This window comes from Suillus fuscotomentosus (assembly GCF_016647785.1).
Source record: "Suillus fuscotomentosus strain FC203 chromosome Unknown F5891scaffold_36, whole genome shotgun sequence".
Lineage (NCBI taxonomy): Eukaryota > Fungi > Basidiomycota > Agaricomycetes > Boletales > Suillaceae > Suillus > Suillus fuscotomentosus.
Window position 1 is genome coordinate 341,217 of NW_024539548.1, and position 22,730 is coordinate 363,946.

The following is a 22,730-nucleotide window of genomic DNA, read 5'->3' on the forward strand; positions in this document are numbered from 1 at the left end:
CACGGAGTATATCAGCTTCCCATTGTCATATATGGTCTGAATCTGAGGCGTTTCACGGTTAACGTTGATTGGTTATAGAACGATTTGCTGCAAAAGTCACTCATATAATACAGAATTAAAGAAATGCATACTAGCAGCATATGGCCGGTCTGACCTGCCAGTGCAAGCGCAAGCAGGCTATTATGGGGTACGGAATTGATGCAGGGACGGCGTTATGTAGGTTATTACTGCTAATTCTCACACTTTCATTTGCTGAAGCACTAAAACCGAGGTGACTCGGTGGTCATATGTACAGATCGCTTTGTGCCAGCTTCTCGAATTTCAAAGTTTGATATAGATCATATCATGTTACTGTGTCACACGGTACACCTCCCTCTGATCTGGGCTTTTACCCCACACTCTACCTAAATTTATACCGAGTCTGGGCTTATAAGGTCTGGGTATGCTTTCCAGGTCGTTGCGATGCCTTCCCTCACAGCATTCCGTCACTGATGAGAAATTTGTGATACAGAAACTTATAATATAGTATTACATGCTTTGAACTCGACTTCAGTATCCTCAAGAGACAAACCCTACTTTCCCGTGAAAGAGGTGAAGCTGGTGTGGAATAGATGGTCCTTGTTGGCAAGAGTGTACAACCGTTCAAGCGCAGCTTTCGTCTCAGGCTTAGCGACCGCCTCCCAATGAGCCTAGAAGTCGACGGCATCAGTATGTCTAGAATTGTCAACAATCTCCGCGCATACCTCAACGCTCCGCCAACCAGCAACGAAAATAATCACATTCTTATCTTCCAGCGTAGGACCAAACACGGCCATCTTCTTAGTCGAGTCCGAGAACTTGGTGAGGATATCAAACACCTCTGTGCGATTACTGGGGTTCTTGATGGTAAGGAGGAGAACTTCCGTGACAGGCTGCTTGACTGCGACGGGCTGAGCATTAAAAATCACATGGTACATCTTCGACCAACCCCCATATGCAGGGTTTCAGGGCTTCGAGCAGGTTCGGGTACGAGGGGGAAGCCAGCATCGCTTGATGGTGTGCTAGGCTATCCCAGTCTGAGACAAGGGAGTTATTTCAAGACCTAATGAAATATGTAAAACATACTCATGAAGACATAGCCTTTAGCAGGATTCTCGATCTGGATTCCAACGTAGGCAGGTCTGTTGCAATAATAGTTTGATCAAGGCGCCTGTATCACCGGTGATGTATACCACCAGGAGAGCAATACGCACATCTGGATACCACTAGACTTTGAAACTAGCTCGAATGCAGGTTTCAAGATTGAGCGGTCCTTACGAATCGCTTCTGTAGTGTCAAAAATGACGAGTTCGCTAGTTGGGATAGGCATAGATGCGAGTAAAACTTTGGGATAAGTGGTCTTTACAACGGTCCTTAGGTATAAATACCTTGGTCAATGAATTTCAAACTTTCTTGGGACTTGTGTTATCCAGGGTGATATCATCGGAGAAAGTCTCGTGATAACTCAGCAGTGCGGACGGCTCTTGGACGCCACTTTTAATAACTCGGTCCGTGTGAGAATGACAAAGATATAATCAACAGGTGATCAGCGAAGACAGCATAGAAGCGAGCGCTGCTAAGCAAACTACATCCATTGCACCCGCGGCAGTCAGCTGTCCCCGAGTATATGGTTCTGTCAGCTTGAGTAGGGGGATGCTAGGGAGACGGCAGTATCGATCCAGTAAAAGCTCTTATCAGGGGGATACTGATGAGCCTGAACTCTTGTAACAGCTCGCCCTTCTGGATTTAGAACACCCTATACCTTCAACTATCCGATTCAGAGGGAATGAACTATCCGATCAGCTGCTATCCGCATTCATGGATAACAGATTCAGGGCTTGGTCGTGAAGTAGGGTTTCCGCCCCCGGGCCAGCGGCCGTAGGTTATAAACAACTCAGACAAAGAATCAGATCAGTGTTGAGAAAGCTAGTTTAGGTGTACGCGCGACTCACATAAATACCGTGGGACCCCGATTCCTTCATTCCAGCCAGAAAATTGCTCGACTGAAGCCACAAGCTTTGACACCAGTCTGAAAAGCCAAAACATTCGTTGGTTCAATCACATTATGTGTGCAGAACTTCGAAACTTCCACCATTGAATAGACAGTGATCCCATGTGCAGAGCTTAGAACTTCTACCATTGAATAGACGGTGATCCCGTGCGGCGTGTACGATCACCGGAATCCGTCGCGGACGGAAGACCCACAAGAACGATATCAGTAAGTGCTAGAAGAGTGATGCTATCAATAAGAACGGTGATGAAGATAATGACTAACTGAGGCCCATAAGGGCAGCGACAACCCTAATACTGGGCTCTGATGATCACATGCTGAGATCATCAGGGAAAACCTCCTTCACGAAATCAAGGTAATTTCAGAGAATTCCTCTGAATTCCGCTGAAATAAAAGTAAACGAGATTATTCAACTCCAGTCGAAATTCCTTTGAATTCCTTTGAAATCCTTTGAATTTGCTGATTGATTATCTTGAATTATCTTGAATTCAAACAATGTGAAGACACACGAACATCAAATATATTAGAATTAAACGAGAATATCACAACCGAAAGACGGCAAAAAGATCAGCAGACTCGAAAAAGCACCAGTATGTACAAATGACTCGGAAGGTTGATTAATCTTCACCCATTGCATCAAGATCAAGGTAATCACAAGCGGCGTCCAATGAACCAGCGGGCTCTGAGCTTTCTACTGCACTAATGTTGAATTAGTTAGAGTACACGACGATAACAAATAGCGCGTGAGCAAGACATACCTGACTGCCTTGTAGAGACGCGCCATCAGTACATGGTACTTCTTTCGACTACCGTTAAAGATGCGTGTGAGAGTCGCTTGGTGAGCGTTGTAAACACTGATGTGGAAGGAGGAATTGAATGATTTGACTTGTGCGCCTGAGGGTGGGTTCCCGCTGCTCCAATCCTTCAATATCGAGTAAATCTGCAGAGAACATTATGTAGTGAGCAAACAGAGTAAACATTATCAAGAGCGGCACCTACAAGCGTTGCAATCAAACACACCATAGCAACAGGTAGCTCGGGCTCGTTGTTTCCATCCAAGACCGAGACAAAATCGTCACAGGACTGGACACCAATTGAGTTCTCACCATCGAAAAAAGATAAACGGATGGAGTCAACCATAGACTCGTCACAAAACGGTTGGTCCCCAAGGACCTTACCCTGGGTGGTGGATAAGAATAAGATAAATGAAGAGATAGATAACGAAAAAATGAACAGACCTTGGCGTCGGTTGGGAAAATATACTTGTGACCCTTGATGAGGTCGTCTACCTCGTCACCGCAGCCTTTCTTGAGTCCAAAACGAGAGACCACAATTTGATGCGCGAGTTTCTTGAGATTAGTACGGAAGGAACTAAGCCGTCCCTCCGGCTTGTGAGGATGTCAGTGATGTCCAGTAACATACAAGAAGTGTACATACCACTCCAGCGAGAGCCACCGCATAATCAAAGTCATGCTTGATCCTCTTTGCTATCGCATATTCCTTATGCTTCCCGGCAGCATTATAAACTGCATCGAGAGCCATCTTGCGCTTCTGAGTGATGTTGGGAAATGCGTTGTCGAAGATAGAGGCTTTCTTGAGTTCAAAGATGGCAGTCTTCAACACCTGCTGAATCCGAGTATTCTGAGCCTTGAGGTTGATCGAGCTATCGGCTGAGTAGACTAGATCTGTGAATATAGGCCATGTAAAGGAGTGTTCAGACAACTCCTTATCGGCGGAGGCTGGCAGTGCCTCGTCTGTTAGCTGCCGCGACTCTGCGAATTTGGGCCTCTAGAAAACAGTATATTCATTAGTAAGACAGAGTGATGGGAGCGTAGTAGAGTAGAACACATCACCTCAATTTCTTGACGTGCTTCTGCTACTTTGCTCCTTTTCTTCTTCTTCTTCTTGCTTGGCTGTGGTTTCGAGTTGGTGAGTGATGAAGGCTCGCGGTAATCATAACTTGCCTTGGAACGTTGACTGTCACTGCGGTCACTGGCAGACTCCGTGTCTTTGTCAGCAAACTGCAACTCTGACTCAGACTCGTCAGAAACCCCGCTAGATGTCATCCGAACACTATTCGACAATGTTTTGCTGGTTTGCGATAGTGCGCTGGCAGATCTAGCTGCACGAGGAGGCATCATGTAGGGAATCTTAAATAAAAGGTGCGTCATTTTTTTCATCATTCTCAACTTTGGGTAGCTAAGTGACGACTCACCTCTTTAATCAGTTCCTTCTGGGAGGGTACTAAGTCCTCATCATCGTCTTCTGGAACCTCCGCATTATCGTCCGATTTGTCGGTGTCATGATCACTCTCTCCGTATTCACTGACAGAGTCGTTATCTTCGATTGACACTGCGACTGACTTTGGCAGCTTGCTGTTTTTCTTATCGCGGCCTTGACTTTGACCATGACCGTTGACTTGATCCGCTGTTGAGTATCTCTCATACTGATCTGTTAAGCAACTACTAACCATTGTCTAACTTTTCTGCAGGTGTCTTTCGCGCTAACTTGGCGGCTGGTACTGATTGTAGCGCAGTTACTGTGGGTGCGCGCTTACGAGTATTGGTCGTTGTCTCATTCTTTCGCGCTAACTTGGCGGCTGGTACTGATTGTAGCGCAGTTACTGTGGGTGCGCGCTTACGAGTATTGGTCGTTGTCTCATTCCAGACTGAAACAAGGTGTGTCAATGACTGCTTTCTCCAATTGCCTGTACTAACTTTTTCGCTCTAAGGCCTTTACTTTGGATGACCGCTGCAGTGGTTCTTGGTGATGACTGTGAGTCCATCGCATTTTTCTTGGCCTATGGATGTACTCACTCTCTTCTGTATTGCCGGTTTTTTTGCCAGTGGAATCTTGACTTGCCACCTGGGCCTTTCTTTGGGCGTTCCGCTTGTGGGCGGCTATATCTGACGGCGTTGAAGACAGATGGGGACTCGGAGGCATACTACTAGTAGTGTTTGCTTCAGCTGAAGTTGGGAAGGGAAAGGTTGAGACGGTTATGAAAACTTATTGGTGGCCACTCTCATTTTCAGGTCTGTTTTTTTACTGTGCTGTGCCAGCGCTAGGGTCGTTGGTTTTTTTTTCATCTAACGTGTGGTTACAGAAATGGCTAAAACAAGCAGAGCGTCTACTAGCAGAATTTCAAGCTGCAACCGTCAACTTGAATGGTGCTCCCTCTCCTCCCCTCTCAGGTTCAGCTCGCCGCATCATCAAAGAAGCTGAGGCACGTGTAGCCCATGCTGATGGACAGAGAGTCCAGGCAGAAGCATGTACTGCCAGGCAACAAATCCAACTCGGTTCACAGTGTGCCACCATCATTTTAGTACGTTTGTTTGTTGCCGTGCTGTCACCGTAATCTAACCTGTTCTGAAATATCAAGTAAATTCGTGTTGTGTGGCCGCGTCTTCGTACCCTTCCATGCTAAGGAAGGGAGCCTGTACCTTTTTGAAACAACCGCGTCTTCGTACCCTTCCATGCTAAGGAAGGGAGCCTATACCTTTTTGAAACAACCGCGTCTTTGGCCGCGTCTTCGTACCCTTCCATGCTAAGGAAGGGAGCCTGTACCTTTTTGAAACCTGTACTGCCAGGCAACAAATCAAACTCGGTTCACAGTGTGTGAATCTTCACACTGGATAGCACGCTGTAAGGTTTGCACCGTCTCTCTACTACCCATCACTACCTACCTACCTACCACCACTACCTACCGCCTGTTTTGTTGCCAACAAAATGATCACTTGCCCAGGTTGCACCAAAAACTTCGAGCACGCTGGATACTCCCATCACCTAGCCAAGACCACGAATCCATCATGCGCAGCCCTATTACAACATTCTGGTCTTTTTCCTCAGTCAGAGCCTGAGGTTGAGAATTCTGACGGTCTTGATGATGGAGATGACAATGTTGATCCTCGTCATCTAACGGAATTTACAGGAGACTATTTTGGCCACTACAACGAACAAGATCTGGAATGGCCAGATGATAATGACGAAGTTGCAGCGGCGGAGCCTCCTTTGGATTCTGATGGCGAGGAAGAGGATCACAATGCAGAGGTTGAGGTTGAGAATGGGTGGGAACGCCCTGCAGATCCTGTACCGCAGGATATCGACGTTGATGTTTTTGAGGAGTCAGATATGTTGCCACAATCACATGCAGCCGAACGACAAGAAGCGGAGAAAGCCCTTGGTCGCCAGCCCACTATTGAGAAATTTCCGCGGCGCCATGCAGGTGCTCCAATACTTAACTCTGGCACTACCGCTTTCGAGTCTTATAACAATGCTCTGCAAGGCGCAGACAATGTTTGGGCTCCCTTCGCATCTTGCATAGACTACGAGGTTGCAAAGTGGGCAAAACTTCGTGGATCGGGCTCAACTGCTTTTTCAGAGCTGCTTGCAGTCGAAGGGGTGAGTCTTCATTTTCTTGGGTCATGAATGGGCCAACTTTTTAACTACGTTTCTATAGCTTCATGATGCCTTAGGTCTTTCGTATCGAAACACCCGTGAACTCAATCAAATCATTGACCGACACTTACCATGCCGACGACCTCGTTTCAAACGTGAAGAAATCATTGTTGCAGACGAAGCATTTGACGTGTACTCGCGTGACGTCATGGAGTGCGTCAAAGCCCTTTATTCAGATCCGGATTTCTCGCAACACCTCAACTACACTCCCGAACGCCATTATGTCGATGCTGACAAAACAATCCGAATGTATCATGATATGCATACAGGAAAGTGGTGGTGGTCCATGCAGGCGAGTCTTTTGAAAAACGTTCTGATTCATATTGAACTTACCACAATATCATTTAGAAAGAACTCGAAGCAGAGAAACCTGGCGCAACAGTCATACCCATCATCCTTTCCTCCGACAAGACACAGGTCACCATGTTTAGGAACAAATCTGCCTATCCTGTCTATATGACAATAGGCAACATTCCGAAGGAGATCCGTCGAAAGCCATCTCGACGGGCGTGGATTCTCCTGGCCTATCTACCAACCTCAAAACTCGAACATATCACAAACAAGGCTGCGAGGCGCCGAACGGCCACAAATTTATTTCATGCTTGTGTGCGTCACATTCTGGAGCCTCTGAGAGTCCCCGGCAAGGATGGTGTTGCTATGGCTAGTGGGGATGGAGTTGTGCGTCGAGGACATCCGATTGTCGCATGTTATTCCGCCGATTACCCGGAACAGTTGTTGACAACTGGGATAAAATCTGGAGAATGCCCAAAATGCGATGTCCCGCATGAGGAGTTGGGAAGTCCTGATGTTCCTGTCAAGCTGCGAGACCTCGAGGCAATTGTCGCTGCATTGTCGCTCGTTGATGAGGACTATGACTTGTGGAGACAAGCATACCAGGAGCGCGGCATTAAGCCCATCTACAAACCATTCTGGCTGGATCTCCCGCATGCTAATATATTCCAATCCATCACGCCGGACGTGTTACATCAACTCTACCAGGGTATTGTAAAGCACCTCATCGAGTGGATCAAGGAGGCATATAGCGAAGCCGAAATTGATGCTCGTTGTCGTAGACTTCCCCCAAACCATAATATCCGATTGTTTCTCAAGGGTATCAGTAATCTCTCGCGTGTTAGTGGAACGGAGCACAATCAAATCTGTCGCTTCCTGCTCGGCATTGTCATTGGCATACGGTTGCCTGGAAATCTCAACAATGCTCGCCTTACTCGTGCTGTTCGTGCCATCCTTGATTTCCTGTACCTTGCGCAATACCCTTGTCATACGGACGAAACACTGGCACTTCTCGATGATGCCTTAACACGCTTTCACGACAATAAGGACATCTTCCTTGATCTTGGAATCCGCTCGAATTTCAACCTTCCGAAGCTTCACGGCTTCCGTCACTATGTACATATGATAAAAACGTATGGTACAACTGACAACTACAACACCGAGTACACAGAACGTTTACACATCGACCTCACGAAGGATGCCTATAGGGCTACCAACCATAAAGACGAGTACACTCAAATGACACTCTGGCTCGAAAGACGGGAGAAGATTCTATGGCACGACAACTTTGTCCAATGGCGTCTCGTTGGTGATATTGCCCCGCAAGAAATCATACCTCCAGACATGGATTATCGTCGCGCAATCAAGATGACTAAACACCCGACCATCAAGCGTGTCCAGTTGGACCGCATTGTGCGGGAGTATGGCGCCACATTTTTCACTGAAGCTTTGGCTCGTTACGTCGTCGGGAGAAATCAACCTGGTTTGTCTGCAGCACAACTCGAACGCGAGGCCGCTCACATCATTATTCCCTTTGATACTGTGGCTACGTTCCACAGGATCAAATTCAACTCAATCAATGCTCGGGGGATCCAGGACTCGAGTGTCACCGTGGATTCTGTCCATTGTCAACCATCACAAGAGGACAAGCGAGGGCATATGATCCCCGCGCGTTTTGACACAGTTTTGGTCAACGAAGGGGACGGCGGGACAACAGGCGTGGATGGTGCGTTTTGTATGGTGCATTGAACATGTTAGTCACTAATCTCACTCGATCACTGAAGGTTACCGTGTTGCGCAAGTCCGTGTCGTCTTTACGCTAACAAATCAAGCTTCGAATGTGTTATTCCGCGCTGGACCTGCACAACCACCCACCCACCTTGCCTATGTGGAATGGTTCACTCCATTCCAGCAACCGGAATCACACCATGGGTTGTACAAAGTTGCCCGCTTGATTCGTCATGGAGAACATCTGGCAAGCATCATTGAGATATCAGATATCTGTAGGAGCATTCATCTTATACCTAATTTCGGCGTAGCGGCACCTCGTGAGTGGACGAGTAGCACTGTTCTGGAGTGCTGTTCCACCTTCTTTGTAAACCCCTTCAGTGACCGACATGCTTATTTAACACTTGTCTGAGCATTACAATGAAATTTGTTGAAATACCTTTGAATACAAATAATTTACCGAATTCTCAGTATTTTCATGCGAGTTTGTGAAATTACCTTGATTTTGTGAAGGAGGTTTTCCCTGATGATCGTCGATCAGCTCGCCGACCTCCGTGGTGACCAGATCTTCGGTTATGGCGGCTTTGGTCAAGCATTGATTGACGCCCGCATCGATATCTCCTGTTGCTTGCGCTTTTTGTACAGTTCTGTCATGATATCAGCATGCCATTCTCGAAGGAGAAGAACGAAGAACATCATGTCATGATTTAGTCGTAAGAATCAAGATGACAGCTCGGTCCGGACCTTACCGAAGAAGTGCGAGCGAGTAGCTGCAACCCCAAGAATGTTCATCCACTTTCAGAAAGCTCATTGTCCCGGCAGGTTACCATGATATCATAGTGATATGTTGTAGCTGTTTCCATAAGTGGCTCTGCAGGGACTGAGTAGTCAAGGCAAGATGTTTAGATGGTGGTTGAGTACATCTTCACTAAAGCACCCAAGGCCCGCGGGTCTCACGACTTTGCGCAGGATGTTGTGCGAGAGGAAGGCTATCATCGTCTGATGTGAGCCGGGCTCTCCCAATCGGAAGCCAGCATTGGCACCGACCCCCTTTTAAAACTAGCGAAGCACGCAACTGTCACACATACCGAGGAGATATGATATAGCCAATCGTTTGGTTCTCGATCTGCACTCCAGCGTAGGCAGGCCTATCACGACCATAATATGTAGTATGATCCGGGCCCCACGCGCTTCTCATCATACGTAGCAGCCAGAGAACGACGTTTTAGAACTGAACGTTAAGTCAGACTTAGGTACAAGTTAGTGCACGGCGGGCGAGAAACGAAGTAAGAGACGCACCCTCTATCCCCAGATAACGGACTGGGGAAAGAGGGTGAACACGAGGATTCGGTCATATATAGTAGTGGTAACATTCCAAACATTCAATCTCCCGCTTCGCGTCGACATCCAAGCTCCAACACGACGCATCTGGATACCATCAGCCTTTGAAATTACTTCCAGTGCCGAACTGAGTGGTCGTTATGAGTAATTTGACTCAATATAAAGAAACAGCGGCATGTCAATATACCCCACAAAATGACAGATATTCAAAAAAACCAAGAATGGATTCAGGTTATACTAGCTTACATCACCACTAAACATCCTGGAGTGCGCAAGTTACTCGTCTGAGTTGTGTTTAAGGAGGAACACGTACATCTCGTGAATGCCTACTGCTCTGAACATATCATGATCATTGGTAATTTCAGAGTCTACTTTTGAGCTTCATCTTCTGCTGAGCCGCAGCTTGCCCGCGTTGTAGCATGGGTCGAATGTAAGGCTACGTTGACTGAGTAAATGATACCAAATAACGAACAAAGACTTACAGCATAAGCGGGAGTAACTTCATACTTGTTCATCGGCTCCATCTGCACTCGTTTCCAGAGTGCCTCATAAACGCGGCCATCGAAGACTCCCAGTGCGCTATCGAACGTAGTCAGTACGTCAACTGTACGAATATAGTTTGCAAGTACCTGTCTAGGGACCAATCCGAGAAGCCGAAAGCATCTGTTAGACCAATGGCATTGGGCAGGACTTCAAGACAAAGGGCTTTGACGGCTAAACGCAGATCTTGCGTAGGATCGCCAGCACCCGTATGACGAATCAACCCAACCGAAAGGAGGTCCACGAGTGCACTTTCAGCACTCGTTAGTAAGTACTGTGAAAGCGATACGATCAGAACGTTTGTGGTGGCGAAGATAGCAACGAACCAGCCTATAAAGGCAGCCAACGACTCTCGCGTCCTCCGAAGGTAAATTGGTGAGATTGTTGATCATCTCACCGACCTGTGCTGCGACAAAAGCCTCTGTTATAGCTCTGGCCAAGCGCTGATTGACGTTCGCATCGACATCTCCACTCGCTGGCGTCTGTGTGAAATTCTTGACCATAAGAGCAGCACGCCACTCTAGAAGAAGGACAACGCTGCGGACATCATGCCAAGTTGATGCAGTGACTTGTGGAGGGGCCTCGCTGGTCGTGGACAAGAGACGCAGATAAGCCGATGGAAGGGGAAGATTGGCAACAGCTGAGGTTGACGAAAGCACAGCTTTGCATAGCTTTGTGGCGGCACGCACTACTTGTCCGTCCAGGACAAAGTTGTCCCCTTCGAACCTGGATGCCTCTTCAGTGTCAGTTAACGCTCAGAAGGTAAAACACACGTTGCGGAGGGGAGGTATTCAATGTATAATCGTCCTAGCCCAGCAAATGCACTGTACCCATGTCCACCCATAGAACGCCGAGCGGTTTCAATATCAATAATTCCTTGTGTAGTGACAAAGACTTTTAAGCCACACAAGAGAGCATGCATCTCTGGAAGAAGGGAAGTGTCCCGACTTGCAAGCCGCTCTTGCATCTGAGTCAACGCTTTGATCTGACCATCGCGGAGGTGAGTACTTGGACCAACGAATAAAGAAGTAAAACGAACCGTGTACCTCCCGAGCTCAATAAATACAAATGCCCTAGATAGGATGGGCAACAAGCGGTAGTATGTTGAAGGGTATGTCAAGACTTGACGCTCGAGTCCCTTGGCATCTAGTTCGCCCTGTCTCCGGACAGTCGTGTAACGAATAGCAACTGTTGCAGCTGGAAGAGGATTACAATTGGGATTACACTGGATGCTTAGAGCTCTACCTTTGGCTATGGTCCATCCGGCCGACGGTATCATGCTGGGATGCTATATTGTTAGTACTGTTGAGCAGAAGCGCAGAGAATTGACAGACGTTGCCCTGATATACATCATCTGGTACATCGTGTCAGTAATATCAATATCAGGGCGAATTGAAGAGAGTTACTCCTCCATAGCTGAGTTTTGCGTGAGGAGGTTGGATATAACTACCCTCTATCGTGACCTCGGCAAACTTCGAGAACATGTTTGTCCTGGGTATCCGTACGTGATCAAATATCGCGAAGCCTTGGTCTTGTGCAGCCATGCCTGAAGAGAATACGTCAAACAAGGCATCAAAATGGCTTCAGATTTCACTTACCTCCCGAGGCCTTTGGACCAATGTCGCCAACAGTGATTCCTCGGAGAGGTTTGTGGTCCTCTGCAAAAGCATTCAGTGCCGCTATAAAATAGGCGACGCCCAGGCGAACCTAGTGAGCGCAGCTGCACGAAGAAAAGGTGAGGTCCCATATCCTTCCCATCCGGCAAGATCAACTTTGCCTGGACAGCACCATGAGTTGCGGACTTTCCCAGAGCACCGATCCACCATTTAGTACTCGTAAGACTGGGAGAGTTTAATTCGAACTCTTGAGTTTCCGGGATATACGTCGAAGTAGTTTCTAGACGAGCTACATTTGTACCGTGACCGAGTTCTGTTTGCATATAACACCTGAAGCTTCCTAGTGAGTGTAGTTCAGGAGAAAACGACTTGAAGCCAACATACCCTTGAATGCCCTTCTCATGCACCAAGTCCCAATAGTTTTCCATCAATGCGGGAGATCCTTGACCGAGGAAGACCGGCTGGAATGCTACACAAATTTATGAGTGTGTGGTCTGCGTGAAGGATATAAGTCTGCATACCAACGTCATGTAGTTGGATTGATACTACTTCCGAAAGAAGTGACGAGGCTGTATTGTATTCTTCTTGAGACCAGCCATGGATTCTTTGTAACTCAGTCAGCCTATTTACGATTGAGGCAGCTCTGATATGTTGATCTGTCCGGCCTAGAAAGTCCCTGAGAGAATAAGAAGTACGAAAGACAAGATGACTGGCACCTACCTGTGCTGTTTGTCAAATAATGGTTCTTGCACAAGAATCTTTTCCAGGCGTTGACGCAGATCCCACACTTTCTGCCCACCTGAGAGAAGTTAGGGCGTTACAAGAACTAGGATGTCCTAGAGTGTTTACCATATAGATAGTTTCTGACAGTCTGGACGCTGATTGAGGTTTGTGAACGTGCTGCATTCATATCAGCAGCTGTCTGTTGGTTGACATCGACTCTTGGTCTAGGCGCCATTGTCTTTGTGCTGGCAAGATTAGAGGATATGAGTGACCCGAACGTTATACGACAAAGGTACGAGAGCTCGTGATCTTCGAATTACCGGCGCAGTCACCGTTAACAACAGTAATACTAGTACGGACTTCGGTACCGTAACTCGGCACGGACGTATTTTTCCTCTCATCTGGCAACGACGTCAAGCTGTTCGACGTGGCGCTCGCTGTTCGACGTGGCTCGTACAATTTCCAGTAGAATATTCCTTCCACCCCTGAAGTCATTACGCACCGTAATTCCATCAGTAGATATCGATGCAAGTCATCGATGCCGTTCGTGTAGTGTAAACATCAAATGAATTTCTCAACTCGTAAGCAGGTTTCCCTACATAGCGGCTCCCCGTCCCGACGCTTGGACCAACCCAACACATTATCACCGACTTCAGGCGAATGTATGAGTGTCGTCCATAGACTATTGCCGCACTAATGCCACTACTACTAGTGCCCGGCGTAACGCATCTGTTCGCACGGTTCTCAGCTAGCTCGGCTGTTTGTACCTGCGTGCTCTGCGATCTTGGTTAATTAACTACATCGACCATGTCTTCCACTTGCTGCGAAATCCTTGGGTTTTTTGCTCATATTACTACTATTATTCGAGTCAACGAATCGATTCGAGTCTTGAATCGACCTTATCTGATTCCGTGGCGGGCTCTGCCGTGAGCGGCTAGAAGATGGTCGCTTATTTCGAGATTTATGTAAATGCTGCAATAATGGTATAAGTTACAGTCATAGTTTTCGGGAGCACCTTGGTTTTCAACCTTCCAACTCCTTCCAACGGTGTGGTGTGGAATCGCCATCTAGAGGAACTGGTACTCCTCCACACTTACTAACTGATCTACAAGTAGCTGATGCATTTTTTTGTCACTCTAGTCATTTCGTCGAAATGCATCTTCTCCTCGTCCATTCGTTATTCTTTTCCTTTGGCCTCGTTCGGGCAGCTGTCACTGCCTATGGCCCGCATGTCCAGTCACCATTTGGAACTACGACGGCTGCCTCTGCCTCATACACGGGGTCAGCTTCATACGACCGAACGGTATTACAACCTCCACCCCCGCCTAATCCACCCCCACCCACTCAGTTCAACGTGGACCTGCAGACCGGAGATGTCTCGGGAGTTTCAATTCAACAACAAGGCTCATTCTTTGGCTTCAGTATAGAGTTTAGTGTTACGACGCAAGTCCGTAAGTATCTTGTTCACTCGCATGCGTATCCACTAAACATGTCTTGTAGTCGGGCTGAACAGGTAACTAATTCATTTACTACTAAGGACTATAGCATTTACCCCAATTTCCAGTTCTTTCCTCCAAGTCCCGTTTCTCAACCTTATGGCCAACCTACGACAACGCGGGGGCAGCGTTAGGGTTCGTGTCGGTGGTAATACTCAAGAGACCGCTACCCTAGTGGCCAGTACCCCGGACGGTGCAGCTCTCGAGAAGGACTACGCAGGCATCACCAACCCCGTAAGTGCTTTTTTTTACTCGATTATTTTGAGGCTGAACACCCCCAAGACGGCAACGCCGCCCCTCGTCTTCACAAACGAGATCATCAAAATGATGGCCGAGATATCTGCACTCACCAACGTCTATTGGTACATGGGTATGCGACGCGTGATAATACTCTTGTTATTACTGACCTTCTTGCGCAGGTGTGCCGTTCAATGACACTCAGCATTGGCGTTTGCAGATCGCCGAAGTCGGAGAGGCGATGCTTGGAAATTATCTGATTGGTCTACAGGTCAGGAAACCCAACTTATAATACGACAGTCTCTGACTTTTGCTTTAGGGCGGCAATGAACCTGATCTTTACTCAAGGCACGGTCATCGGCCGGATGTAGGGGTTTTTTTTAGCCTGACTCCGTATTCATTGCTAACTTTTTTGCAGTCTTATAGCCCTCAGGATTACACGAATGAATTCGGTCTTCTCATCGACGCCATGAACGCGGACTCTAATATTCCCAACAAAAATTTGCTCATTGGCCCCAACTTGGCTGGCGTGTGGAGCCCAACAGATATCTGGGAAACCGGGTTCGCAACAGACTATAACCAAAACCTCGCTGCGCTGGGTGTTGAAAGGTGAATCACGGATTATTCATTATCATCGCCTTCTGGCTCACAATCGTAAAGGTATCCCACCGATAACTGTTACGCCCAGTTCGGTATAGGAACCCCACGCAGTGGCCAAGAGATGTTCCCGACCTTCCTGACGCACCAAGCCGGAAAGAGCATTGTTGCCGAGTTCCCCGGTGCTCCTGCCTATGCGCAATCCGTTGGAAAGCCCTTCATAATGTCGGAAACCAATACGGCATCTTGCGGAGGTTTTCCCGGGTTAAGCGACAGCTTCGGGGCCGCCCTGTGGGGAATTGACTATGCTCTCCAACTAGCATACAGCAACTTCTCAACTGTGCTTTTCCATGTCGGTGGACAGAGCGTATATTACAATGTACGTTCAACTCGAATCCTGCCGTCATCCACTTCTAACCATTGTCCTCTACAGCCCTTTACACGTTCGTGATAACCGTCCTATCTGGATGGTGATTTTTTAAAACTTTCTTCTTAGCGCCTGTGAGAAACCAGTCGACGTATCAACAGTGGACCATTGGTACGAGCTACCTTGCATAATTTTTCCATTGAATACCAATCAAGCTCCCATCGCAGGTCCGGTCTATTACTCGGCTTTAGTAGTCGCAGAAGCACTGGGTTCCTCCAATATCGCACAAGTCCTGGATCTGCAGGCAAATGATGGAAATGACTACACTCCGGGTTACGCGATTTACGAAAATGGCCAGCCAGTCCGTGTTGCACTGACTAACTTCGTCACGGATCCGGATGGCGATAGTGATTATACCGCGAGTATTTCGATCGGGGGGACAGTGCCTGCTCAAGTACAAGTCAAGTGAGTGATTCCCTAATTGTCATGAATTTATTGTTTCCTAACGCTCACTCAGATACCTCCTGGCTCCATCTGTCTCTGAACTATATAACTTCACGTGGGCTGGACAGGTGTGCACAACATGAATTTTCCGTATTGATCGCCTAGACTGATTATTCCTCAGACCTTCGGCGGCCCATTCTCATCAGACGGACGACTTAATGGCACACTCGACATACAGACTATTCCATGTGACCAGACTAATAACGTATGTCGGGTCAAAGTACCTGCTCCTGGTTTCGCCCTTGTATTCCTCACCAATAATGCGCTGTCCGAGTCCGACCAGACTTCAACGATGACCTTCCCAACCACCGCATATACGAATCTCCATGGCGGACCAACCATCACTATTGACCCCTCCGTTCTGGCTACCTCGAACGGTGAGAAAGGATTCGCCAACGCCCTAGCGGGCACGAGCAAAGGTCGCCAGATGAGCAACGCTCTGGGATTCGCGCAAGCGCTGCCTAGCCTGGTCGGTGTCATGGCTGGTGCTCTTATGATCGGGCGTCTGGCCCTCATGCGATGAACATTTTCGAATCTTTCATTCGGGGTTCAGTGGGTCAGGGACTTTATTCGTCCGTTTACCTGCACTTGCATCGGAACTGATTCACATGGACATATATCCCAGAAATGATCATTGTCACTGCTGTGTCTATATGACATCCTTGTAGTATTTTGGGGGCTACTTGGATCTTTGACCTGCGTACATATACTCCTTGCACTAATCCTACCTTTGGACCACTTGGATCTTGGGCCTGCATCTATCCCACACGCTAATCATACTCACCATCTTTTTGTCCATCACTCGTGTACTACTGCATCTACTAATATCACAACTGAACTGACTTTCAAGGCAATTTGGATCACAAAGTTCAATGAAGTCCCGAAAATTTGTCGCTCACTGGAGGCTCAAGTGGGTTGAGGCCACTGCGATCTTTCTGTAGTCGGAGGTAACTTTTCATGTTCATGTTTTCTGGCGAGCCATGCATCGGGTTAAACGTGCGTTGATCGCCTTTTCACGGGCCTCTTGATCAATAAGCAGAGAGCATCACCCTCGTCTTGCAATATTCAGCTCGTTCACGACCAGGTATGCAAGTTGAAAACTGCAATGCATCATTGACCTTGAAAGCGGAGGGATCTTTCGTGTTACCCGGAGCGAGCCCCGGCCAGGGTCAAAGTTTGCATGGCGATCGAATACTATGGGTTACGGTTTATTCGTTACGGTCCACTATTTCGTGATTTTTGTCTACAGCACTCAATCGTGAAGTAATTGCTTAGCTACTTCACTGGGTATGTTCTATATACTATACTATCATATCCCAAGTGAAATAAAACAAATATGTTGAGAAATGGTAGAGATCGTGTTTTCAGCGTGACAGCAGCAAAAATCACGATTCAGTGTCACCTGCCGTAGCTGCCGATGTCGGACATTAAATTTAATAGTGCGTTTCATGTGCGCTCAACCTCCACATCTGGCACAAAGTCACGAACTTCAAGTTCACAATCCATCTATGTATCAATACCCACTGGCACATCTTCATACATTCCCTCAGCAAAATTTTACACATCGTTAATAACTTGCATTTAGCTCTCCGTACATACTGTAGCTCACATATTTACTACTAAGTAGCCTCCGAGTCCTAATCAATTATCGTTGAAATTCACGAATCGCATGTGCCGAGCGGACTGTAAATTCGGCCAGTGTGATTGTCCGTTACTATTCGTGACATGAGGGTGACTCACGAAATAGCGGACCGTAACGAATAAACCGTAACCCATAGTAGACTCTTCAAAGGTAGACAGGAAGGTCCATTCTGATATGCTTTTTCCGTAATAGTAACGTACGCTGTAACCGGTAAGTCCGGTCATGATATGATGAAATGATAGACGGTCTCGGCATCATCGGCGTGGCGGTCCTCGGTGCGCAGTCAGTTTGAATTCATTTCAAATTTTCAGCTTGACTCCTCTCAATTCATCCTTCCTCTCCGCTTTCCTTTGGTTTGTCTGCTTCCCTCGTTCCTCCTGGCAAGTAACGAGCAAGCCAGACGAATGCTTAGTCGATTAGTGCTTGGCTAGCACTTTATTTTCCTCACCGGCATGACTCGAGTCTATCAAATGCAAGGCATCTCATGTTACATATCTCTACTCCAAATTATCAACCTCTGATACAACATGTTGGGCACATAGTCCGTCGACTTACCGACACCGAGGTTGCAGCAGAGCGAGCAAAGTTCGTTGTCGAAAGGCAAATGCCAGGTAGCACATCGCGAAGCTGCAAATGATCGTTCACAGCGCCTCAGAAATGCCTTACAAGCAATCAGGCTTCAGTGCTTTAGCTGAATCTATGTTAGAGTTGATGAACACGAACGATCAACAACACTCTGCTTATGTGCCACGAGACAATTTCAAGTTCTCGAGGCCTTAGGGCCCAGCTCTATTACAACACCACGTATGACGACTAACTCCCGCGGACAGGAATGCAATTAAACTGTTTCGAGTCAATTCTGCCAATACCGTCATGGATCCGAAATGTGACTCTATGCCTTCTTCTATGGAGTATAAAAGCGTCAGCAATTATGTTGCCAACGACCTCTATACAAGTAAGATTGATTGACTATCATGATTACCCGCCTCTAGCGTTTCCATTGTTCTCCTCAGCCTGATGGCCCTCGTCGACGCTGGAGTGCCAGTAGTAAGGCTCGCCTCACCTTAAACCTTGCCGTATTGTTATACGATGTCCACAGGCCGCTCGCGAAGCTATTGGCTGGTGCTAGGTGCTACAAATTTTCGCAGACCGAGTCAGTGATACGATCAGTCGAATTATTTCAAGGACGGTTGGCTTCGTTTACATGTGTGCAGGATGTCGATGAGGAATGTGCACGACATGATGATAAGGTAGACTTAAGGCAGAGTGCGAATGCGGTTTTCCAATGGCAGCTGCACGCTGGCAGGCATGCAGGAGGCGCTGATCGATCAGCAATATTGAACGCATTGCAAGTACCTGGTACTGGCAGTGCTATCATAATGGCAGTATAGCCTGACTTCCCGACGCTATGCGCAACACTGGGATATGACACGACTACAACGTTGCTACTCTGCGATCCTCCGTGGGCCTTCGCGACTATAGTGACATTTGCTCTTACACGGTCTGTCAACCATTTTTATCGGAAATCGCATCTCATGGGGATCAGGTACTCTGACAAGAAGCAGAGGCGTTACAAATACTCTGCTGCCTCCAATGCACTCGGCACCCTCAGTTGCATTCATCACATCGATCTTTACGATGAACAAAGGGGGGCCGGCCGCCAAAGCTGCGAGCTATGTTTCGTTGTAATTAAGCCCCTACTCATGAAGCGTTACTTGTTGTACTCAGAGACACACAGGTTCCTGATGCCTCCGCTCATCGCTGGATATCTGTTGCTCTGGGGGTGGGTCGACAACACTTTCGCCAGAGAACCTGCGAAGCGAGCCGTCGCTATTGCTTTGATTAACACAATAGGGCAGATAGGCAATATTGTTGGACCGTGCGTAACATTGTCACCGATTTCTCGCTCTTGGTGATTATCCACAACTGCGCTTCTCTAATAAGTATGCATGGCCGTCGAAATGGGGCGGCCCAACATATCGTTATTCCTATGCCATCAGCATTGCAGCAATTGGGATTTCCACAACCATGCTCGGTGGGATGCATCTTTATTTGAAGCATCTGAATGAGCAGATTGATAGGAATGAGAATGTGAAGGGTATTAAAGAGCTCCAGGGCCCAGTCGATTTTGGATATTTGGTATAATTGAGGACACATCGTTTCCGAACGTGCGTTTTTTGCTCCTTGTCTGCTGACGCGCGAGGGGGCCTGACTTGAGCATTATTTTTGAAATGTGAAAGTGATTGGATCTAGTACTAGAAGCTGAAGAGCGGATATGGTCATGCGCATGGTGTGCGTTCTAGTGGGTTTCACTTCCCTGGCCCTGGACGGATCATTTGTCTGGGAACATAAAAGGGGCGGAACAGTTCCTATGAACGTACTACAGTAAGGGTCGGTAACCACGCACCTCATCGGCTGCAGCCTGAGGGGTGAACAAAATTTCGCGATTACCCGACGATCAATAGCAAGTCGCCGTGACAAATGTGGCAGGGATGATATAGAACACGAAGTCGCGGAGAACGTCGATCGACTGTGCATGTTGATCTCTCGTGGATCTTCTGAACGCACCATCCAATACGCGGGAAGTTCTAGTATGCATATCCGCTTGGAGGGGCTTGCCACCAGTGGCGGCGTCCGACCTTGGGCAAATCCTGTCCTTCCATGTATAGTTAATGTTAATCAATATTAATCTTGGCCGTCGGTGGTGGGCTGGCAGGCGCAGTGCTGGCGTCTCCTTAAGGATTTGCCCTGGGGGAGACCCCTTGCTAAACCTACCGTGGCCTGCCCACGAATATGAGTGTCTCAAGGGAAAAGATCCCCAAGGTGGCATCATAAGGATATATTCGTAAAGCGATAAGAGCTGTACCGAAGGAAATCCCACAAGTCGCATGTGTAGGGTCCGAGAATGGGAAGCAGAGCAAGTCAAACAAACCCTAAGTCTAGTACTGTAGTGTGATTGGATTCATAACGTGTGCCCATCTATTGGCGCATACTGAAACTAAGCCAATGGCAAAAGACGATCCCGTTGCAAGTCTACTAGCTAATATATCGTACTAGCAGTGTCATCCAAACCTTGATCTACACCAGACCCGGAAGTCATCATACATCTTCAATGCACGCAGAACACATTCTACCCGGGCCGTCAGCGGGTTTTTGTAGACTCGTAACCAGTTTTTACTACATCTAGGGTTTTGCGGCATCCCTAAAAAACGAATTGAGATAGGTCGAAACAAGGGTGTTATTCACTTACGGTTCGTGCACACAATTGAAAACGTGGAGCGTAAGGATTCCATTGAGAACGAAGGCCGAACAACCTATGGCTGTTATGACTTGAACGAGCACATTTCCAGAGCAGAAGCAAGCGATAAAGAGAGCTGCACCAAAGAAAATCTCATGCATCATCAACAGGAACACTTCTGCTAACTCACTTACACACAAACAAACAGCAAGTGGCGACTGCCAGACAAATCGAGGGGTACCCCAACCACAACAGCAGGCAGATAATTTGGCATCGTGACATGTCCTGCAGCAAGCGTCAGACCATGCAACACCCTATGTAAATAAACAGAGCTCACTCTGAGGTGTTCCATGTCTTTATGAACAGTGCTAGTTTCATAGATGACCACGACCGCAGCTCCCGATATTACACTGAGAAATGCAGCACTAAATGAAATCATGGCGAAGACATAGGAAGCTGCAGTGTCAAAAACCATCAAGCTAGTTACAGGAGAATTTGTTGTGAGGAGCAAAGCAGTAGTTGCGAGTACCAGCCCAGCCTAAATTCCAATTGTTTAATGTTAGTGATAACGACCAGATCGCATCAAACACACAGTGACGTTTGAGTTCTGGAAACGATTAACCATCACTGAGACATGCTCCTTCCATTCTTCGTTATGCGTGTCTCTCCAGTGTTCGAGGGACATCCGAGAGACTGCAACAACGCACATGATTCTGAACGCTGAATTCAGAATGGGATGAGTGGGAAGCGGGAAGTTTCTCAGGACTTGAGAGGTTGAGCTGCTATTAGAAGAAGTATCATTAAACATCGTTTCATCGATGGTAGAGCTCATAACGTGAGTGTTCAAGTTGTGAGGTTGAGATGTTATTGAATGGACGTACAGGATGACCCTTCAATTATACTTACACATGTTCGTGGTTCCACATTCGATAGCAATGCTTGCAATAATGCATCGGGAAACCGATCTGCAGGATCAGTGACCATGCTGAGTGCATGACAATGCACATGAGCGCTGAGCGCTGAGCTTCCACCAATGAGAACCTCGCTTGAGCGCTAAGTCTGCAATATCACCGCTTTCGCACTTTCCTCTAGTTCCCACGGTCCCCTATCGGGTTTTGCCGATCCAGTCACTATAGTACGCGGTACCGGTGACTTTGCAAGCAAGGTGGTAAGCGCTCAGGAAGACTGGCCCCGTAGGTTTGCGCGCAACTCCTAAGAGCCAGTTCGTCTACCAGATGTTGACGAACATTTGGCAAAACAACCTGCGCAGATTGTCGGCTTGGGCCGTCCCGAGAGTCGGAGTCCGAAATTTGAACCTTGCTTCACCTTGCACCTGTACATCATCATGAATTTGTATTCCTTTGACAATCAACGTCGTACACAGATCTGTGCTTGGGTGGTCACTATTACTGCCATCTGTGCCCATTATACCAGTGTTCTCATGGCCCAACCAGTTCAGTTTGCCGACAAGGCCCATTGGAATGACCTCGAGATTCACGCACTACTTGACTACCTCGTCCTTAATCGTGCACAGGGTGGCGACGGAGGAAACTTTCCACAGGAAACTTACAACAAAGCGGCAGTTCTCCTGAATGCCGATGAAACACTCGAATCAGTGGGGGCACTGAAGACTGGGAAGAAGGTCAAGACTAAGTGGACCTCGGTAATATGTTATCTTGATCTTAATCTATCATGAACTGATGTTTGTTTTTAGCTCAAAAAATCATTCAGTGGCATTGAGACATACTGCAACCAATCAGGTTGTCACTGGGACAAGGACACAGGAGCATCGATTGAAGGTACAGATGCGGGAGTTGTGTGGAAGGCCTATGTTGAGCCACAGGTACACTATCATGCTCGTATGTGTCTTGTATACAGACTGATGATATTAGTCTCATTCGTCAATGCGTCCCTTCCGGAACAAGG

The 22,730-nt window shown here is 47.5% G+C and overlaps 7 protein-coding genes across 7 annotated transcripts; 3 read left to right on the top strand and 4 right to left on the bottom strand.

The window, feature by feature from the left end:
• Positions 1 to 572: 572 nt before the first annotated feature.
• On the bottom strand, positions 573 to 1,348 carry F5891DRAFT_981532 (uncharacterized protein; the record flags this gene model as incomplete). The annotated part of the gene is made up of 5 exons (XM_041377121.1): positions 573 to 689; positions 744 to 929; positions 955 to 1,055; positions 1,105 to 1,160; positions 1,233 to 1,348. The coding sequence occupies 5 exons, from the start codon at positions 1,346 to 1,348 to the stop codon at positions 573 to 575; spliced, it is 576 nt and encodes a 191-aa protein (XP_041224452.1).
• Positions 1,349 to 2,527: 1,179 nt separating this feature from the next.
• Positions 2,528 to 4,972, bottom strand: F5891DRAFT_1173974 (uncharacterized protein; the record flags this gene model as incomplete). Its single annotated transcript, XM_041365644.1, has 9 exons — positions 2,528 to 2,728; positions 2,788 to 2,969; positions 3,029 to 3,208; positions 3,268 to 3,417; positions 3,467 to 3,817; positions 3,883 to 4,179; positions 4,245 to 4,456; positions 4,500 to 4,697; positions 4,846 to 4,972. The coding sequence occupies 9 exons, from the start codon at positions 4,970 to 4,972 to the stop codon at positions 2,647 to 2,649; spliced, it is 1,779 nt and encodes a 592-aa protein (XP_041224453.1). The 3' UTR covers positions 2,528 to 2,646.
• A 771-nt stretch (positions 4,973 to 5,743) lies between these two features.
• Positions 5,744 to 8,922, top strand: F5891DRAFT_1111424 (uncharacterized protein). The gene is made up of 4 exons (XM_041363724.1): positions 5,744 to 6,427; positions 6,486 to 6,794; positions 6,980 to 8,510; positions 8,560 to 8,922. Exons 1-4 carry the CDS (start codon positions 5,756 to 5,758, stop codon positions 8,913 to 8,915), a joined length of 2,868 nt encoding a protein of 955 aa, XP_041224454.1. The 5' UTR covers positions 5,744 to 5,755; the 3' UTR covers positions 8,916 to 8,922.
• A 1,283-nt stretch (positions 8,923 to 10,205) lies between these two features.
• Positions 10,206 to 12,958, bottom strand: F5891DRAFT_954931 (peroxisomal oxidase; the record flags this gene model as incomplete). The annotated part of the gene is made up of 15 exons (XM_041375287.1): positions 10,206 to 10,280; positions 10,327 to 10,423; positions 10,474 to 10,658; positions 10,711 to 11,110; positions 11,158 to 11,369; positions 11,424 to 11,581; positions 11,630 to 11,664; positions 11,719 to 11,738; positions 11,791 to 11,930; positions 11,983 to 12,042; positions 12,092 to 12,330; positions 12,385 to 12,469; positions 12,522 to 12,676; positions 12,721 to 12,799; positions 12,850 to 12,958. 15 exons carry the CDS (start codon positions 12,956 to 12,958, stop codon positions 10,206 to 10,208), a joined length of 2,049 nt encoding a protein of 682 aa, XP_041224455.1.
• A 918-nt stretch (positions 12,959 to 13,876) lies between these two features.
• On the top strand, positions 13,877 to 16,908 carry F5891DRAFT_1235985 (glycoside hydrolase family 79 protein; the record flags this gene model as incomplete). Its single annotated transcript, XM_041369636.1, has 12 exons — positions 13,877 to 14,174; positions 14,269 to 14,453; positions 14,502 to 14,589; positions 14,639 to 14,727; positions 14,776 to 14,823; positions 14,875 to 15,065; positions 15,117 to 15,432; positions 15,487 to 15,496; positions 15,550 to 15,591; positions 15,648 to 15,885; positions 15,938 to 15,992; positions 16,046 to 16,908. The coding sequence occupies 12 exons, from the start codon at positions 13,877 to 13,879 to the stop codon at positions 16,445 to 16,447; spliced, it is 1,962 nt and encodes a 653-aa protein (XP_041224456.1). The 3' UTR covers positions 16,448 to 16,908.
• A 2,055-nt stretch (positions 16,909 to 18,963) lies between these two features.
• Positions 18,964 to 19,666, top strand: F5891DRAFT_922627 (uncharacterized protein; the record flags this gene model as incomplete). Its single annotated transcript, XM_041373812.1, has 3 exons — positions 18,964 to 19,112; positions 19,215 to 19,449; positions 19,511 to 19,666. Coding segments are annotated over 3 exons (540 nt in total), but the record flags the coding sequence as incomplete, so codon positions are not given.
• Positions 19,667 to 20,511: 845 nt separating this feature from the next.
• F5891DRAFT_442131 (uncharacterized protein) lies at positions 20,512 to 22,048 on the bottom strand. Its single transcript, XM_041371850.1, has 5 exons — positions 21,397 to 22,048; positions 21,142 to 21,342; positions 20,999 to 21,089; positions 20,817 to 20,940; positions 20,512 to 20,768 (listed from the first exon to the last, which is right to left on the bottom strand). Exons 1-5 carry the CDS (start codon positions 21,634 to 21,636, stop codon positions 20,750 to 20,752), a joined length of 675 nt encoding a protein of 224 aa, XP_041224458.1. The 5' UTR covers positions 21,637 to 22,048; the 3' UTR covers positions 20,512 to 20,749.
• Between the last annotated feature and the right edge of the window lie 682 nt (positions 22,049 to 22,730).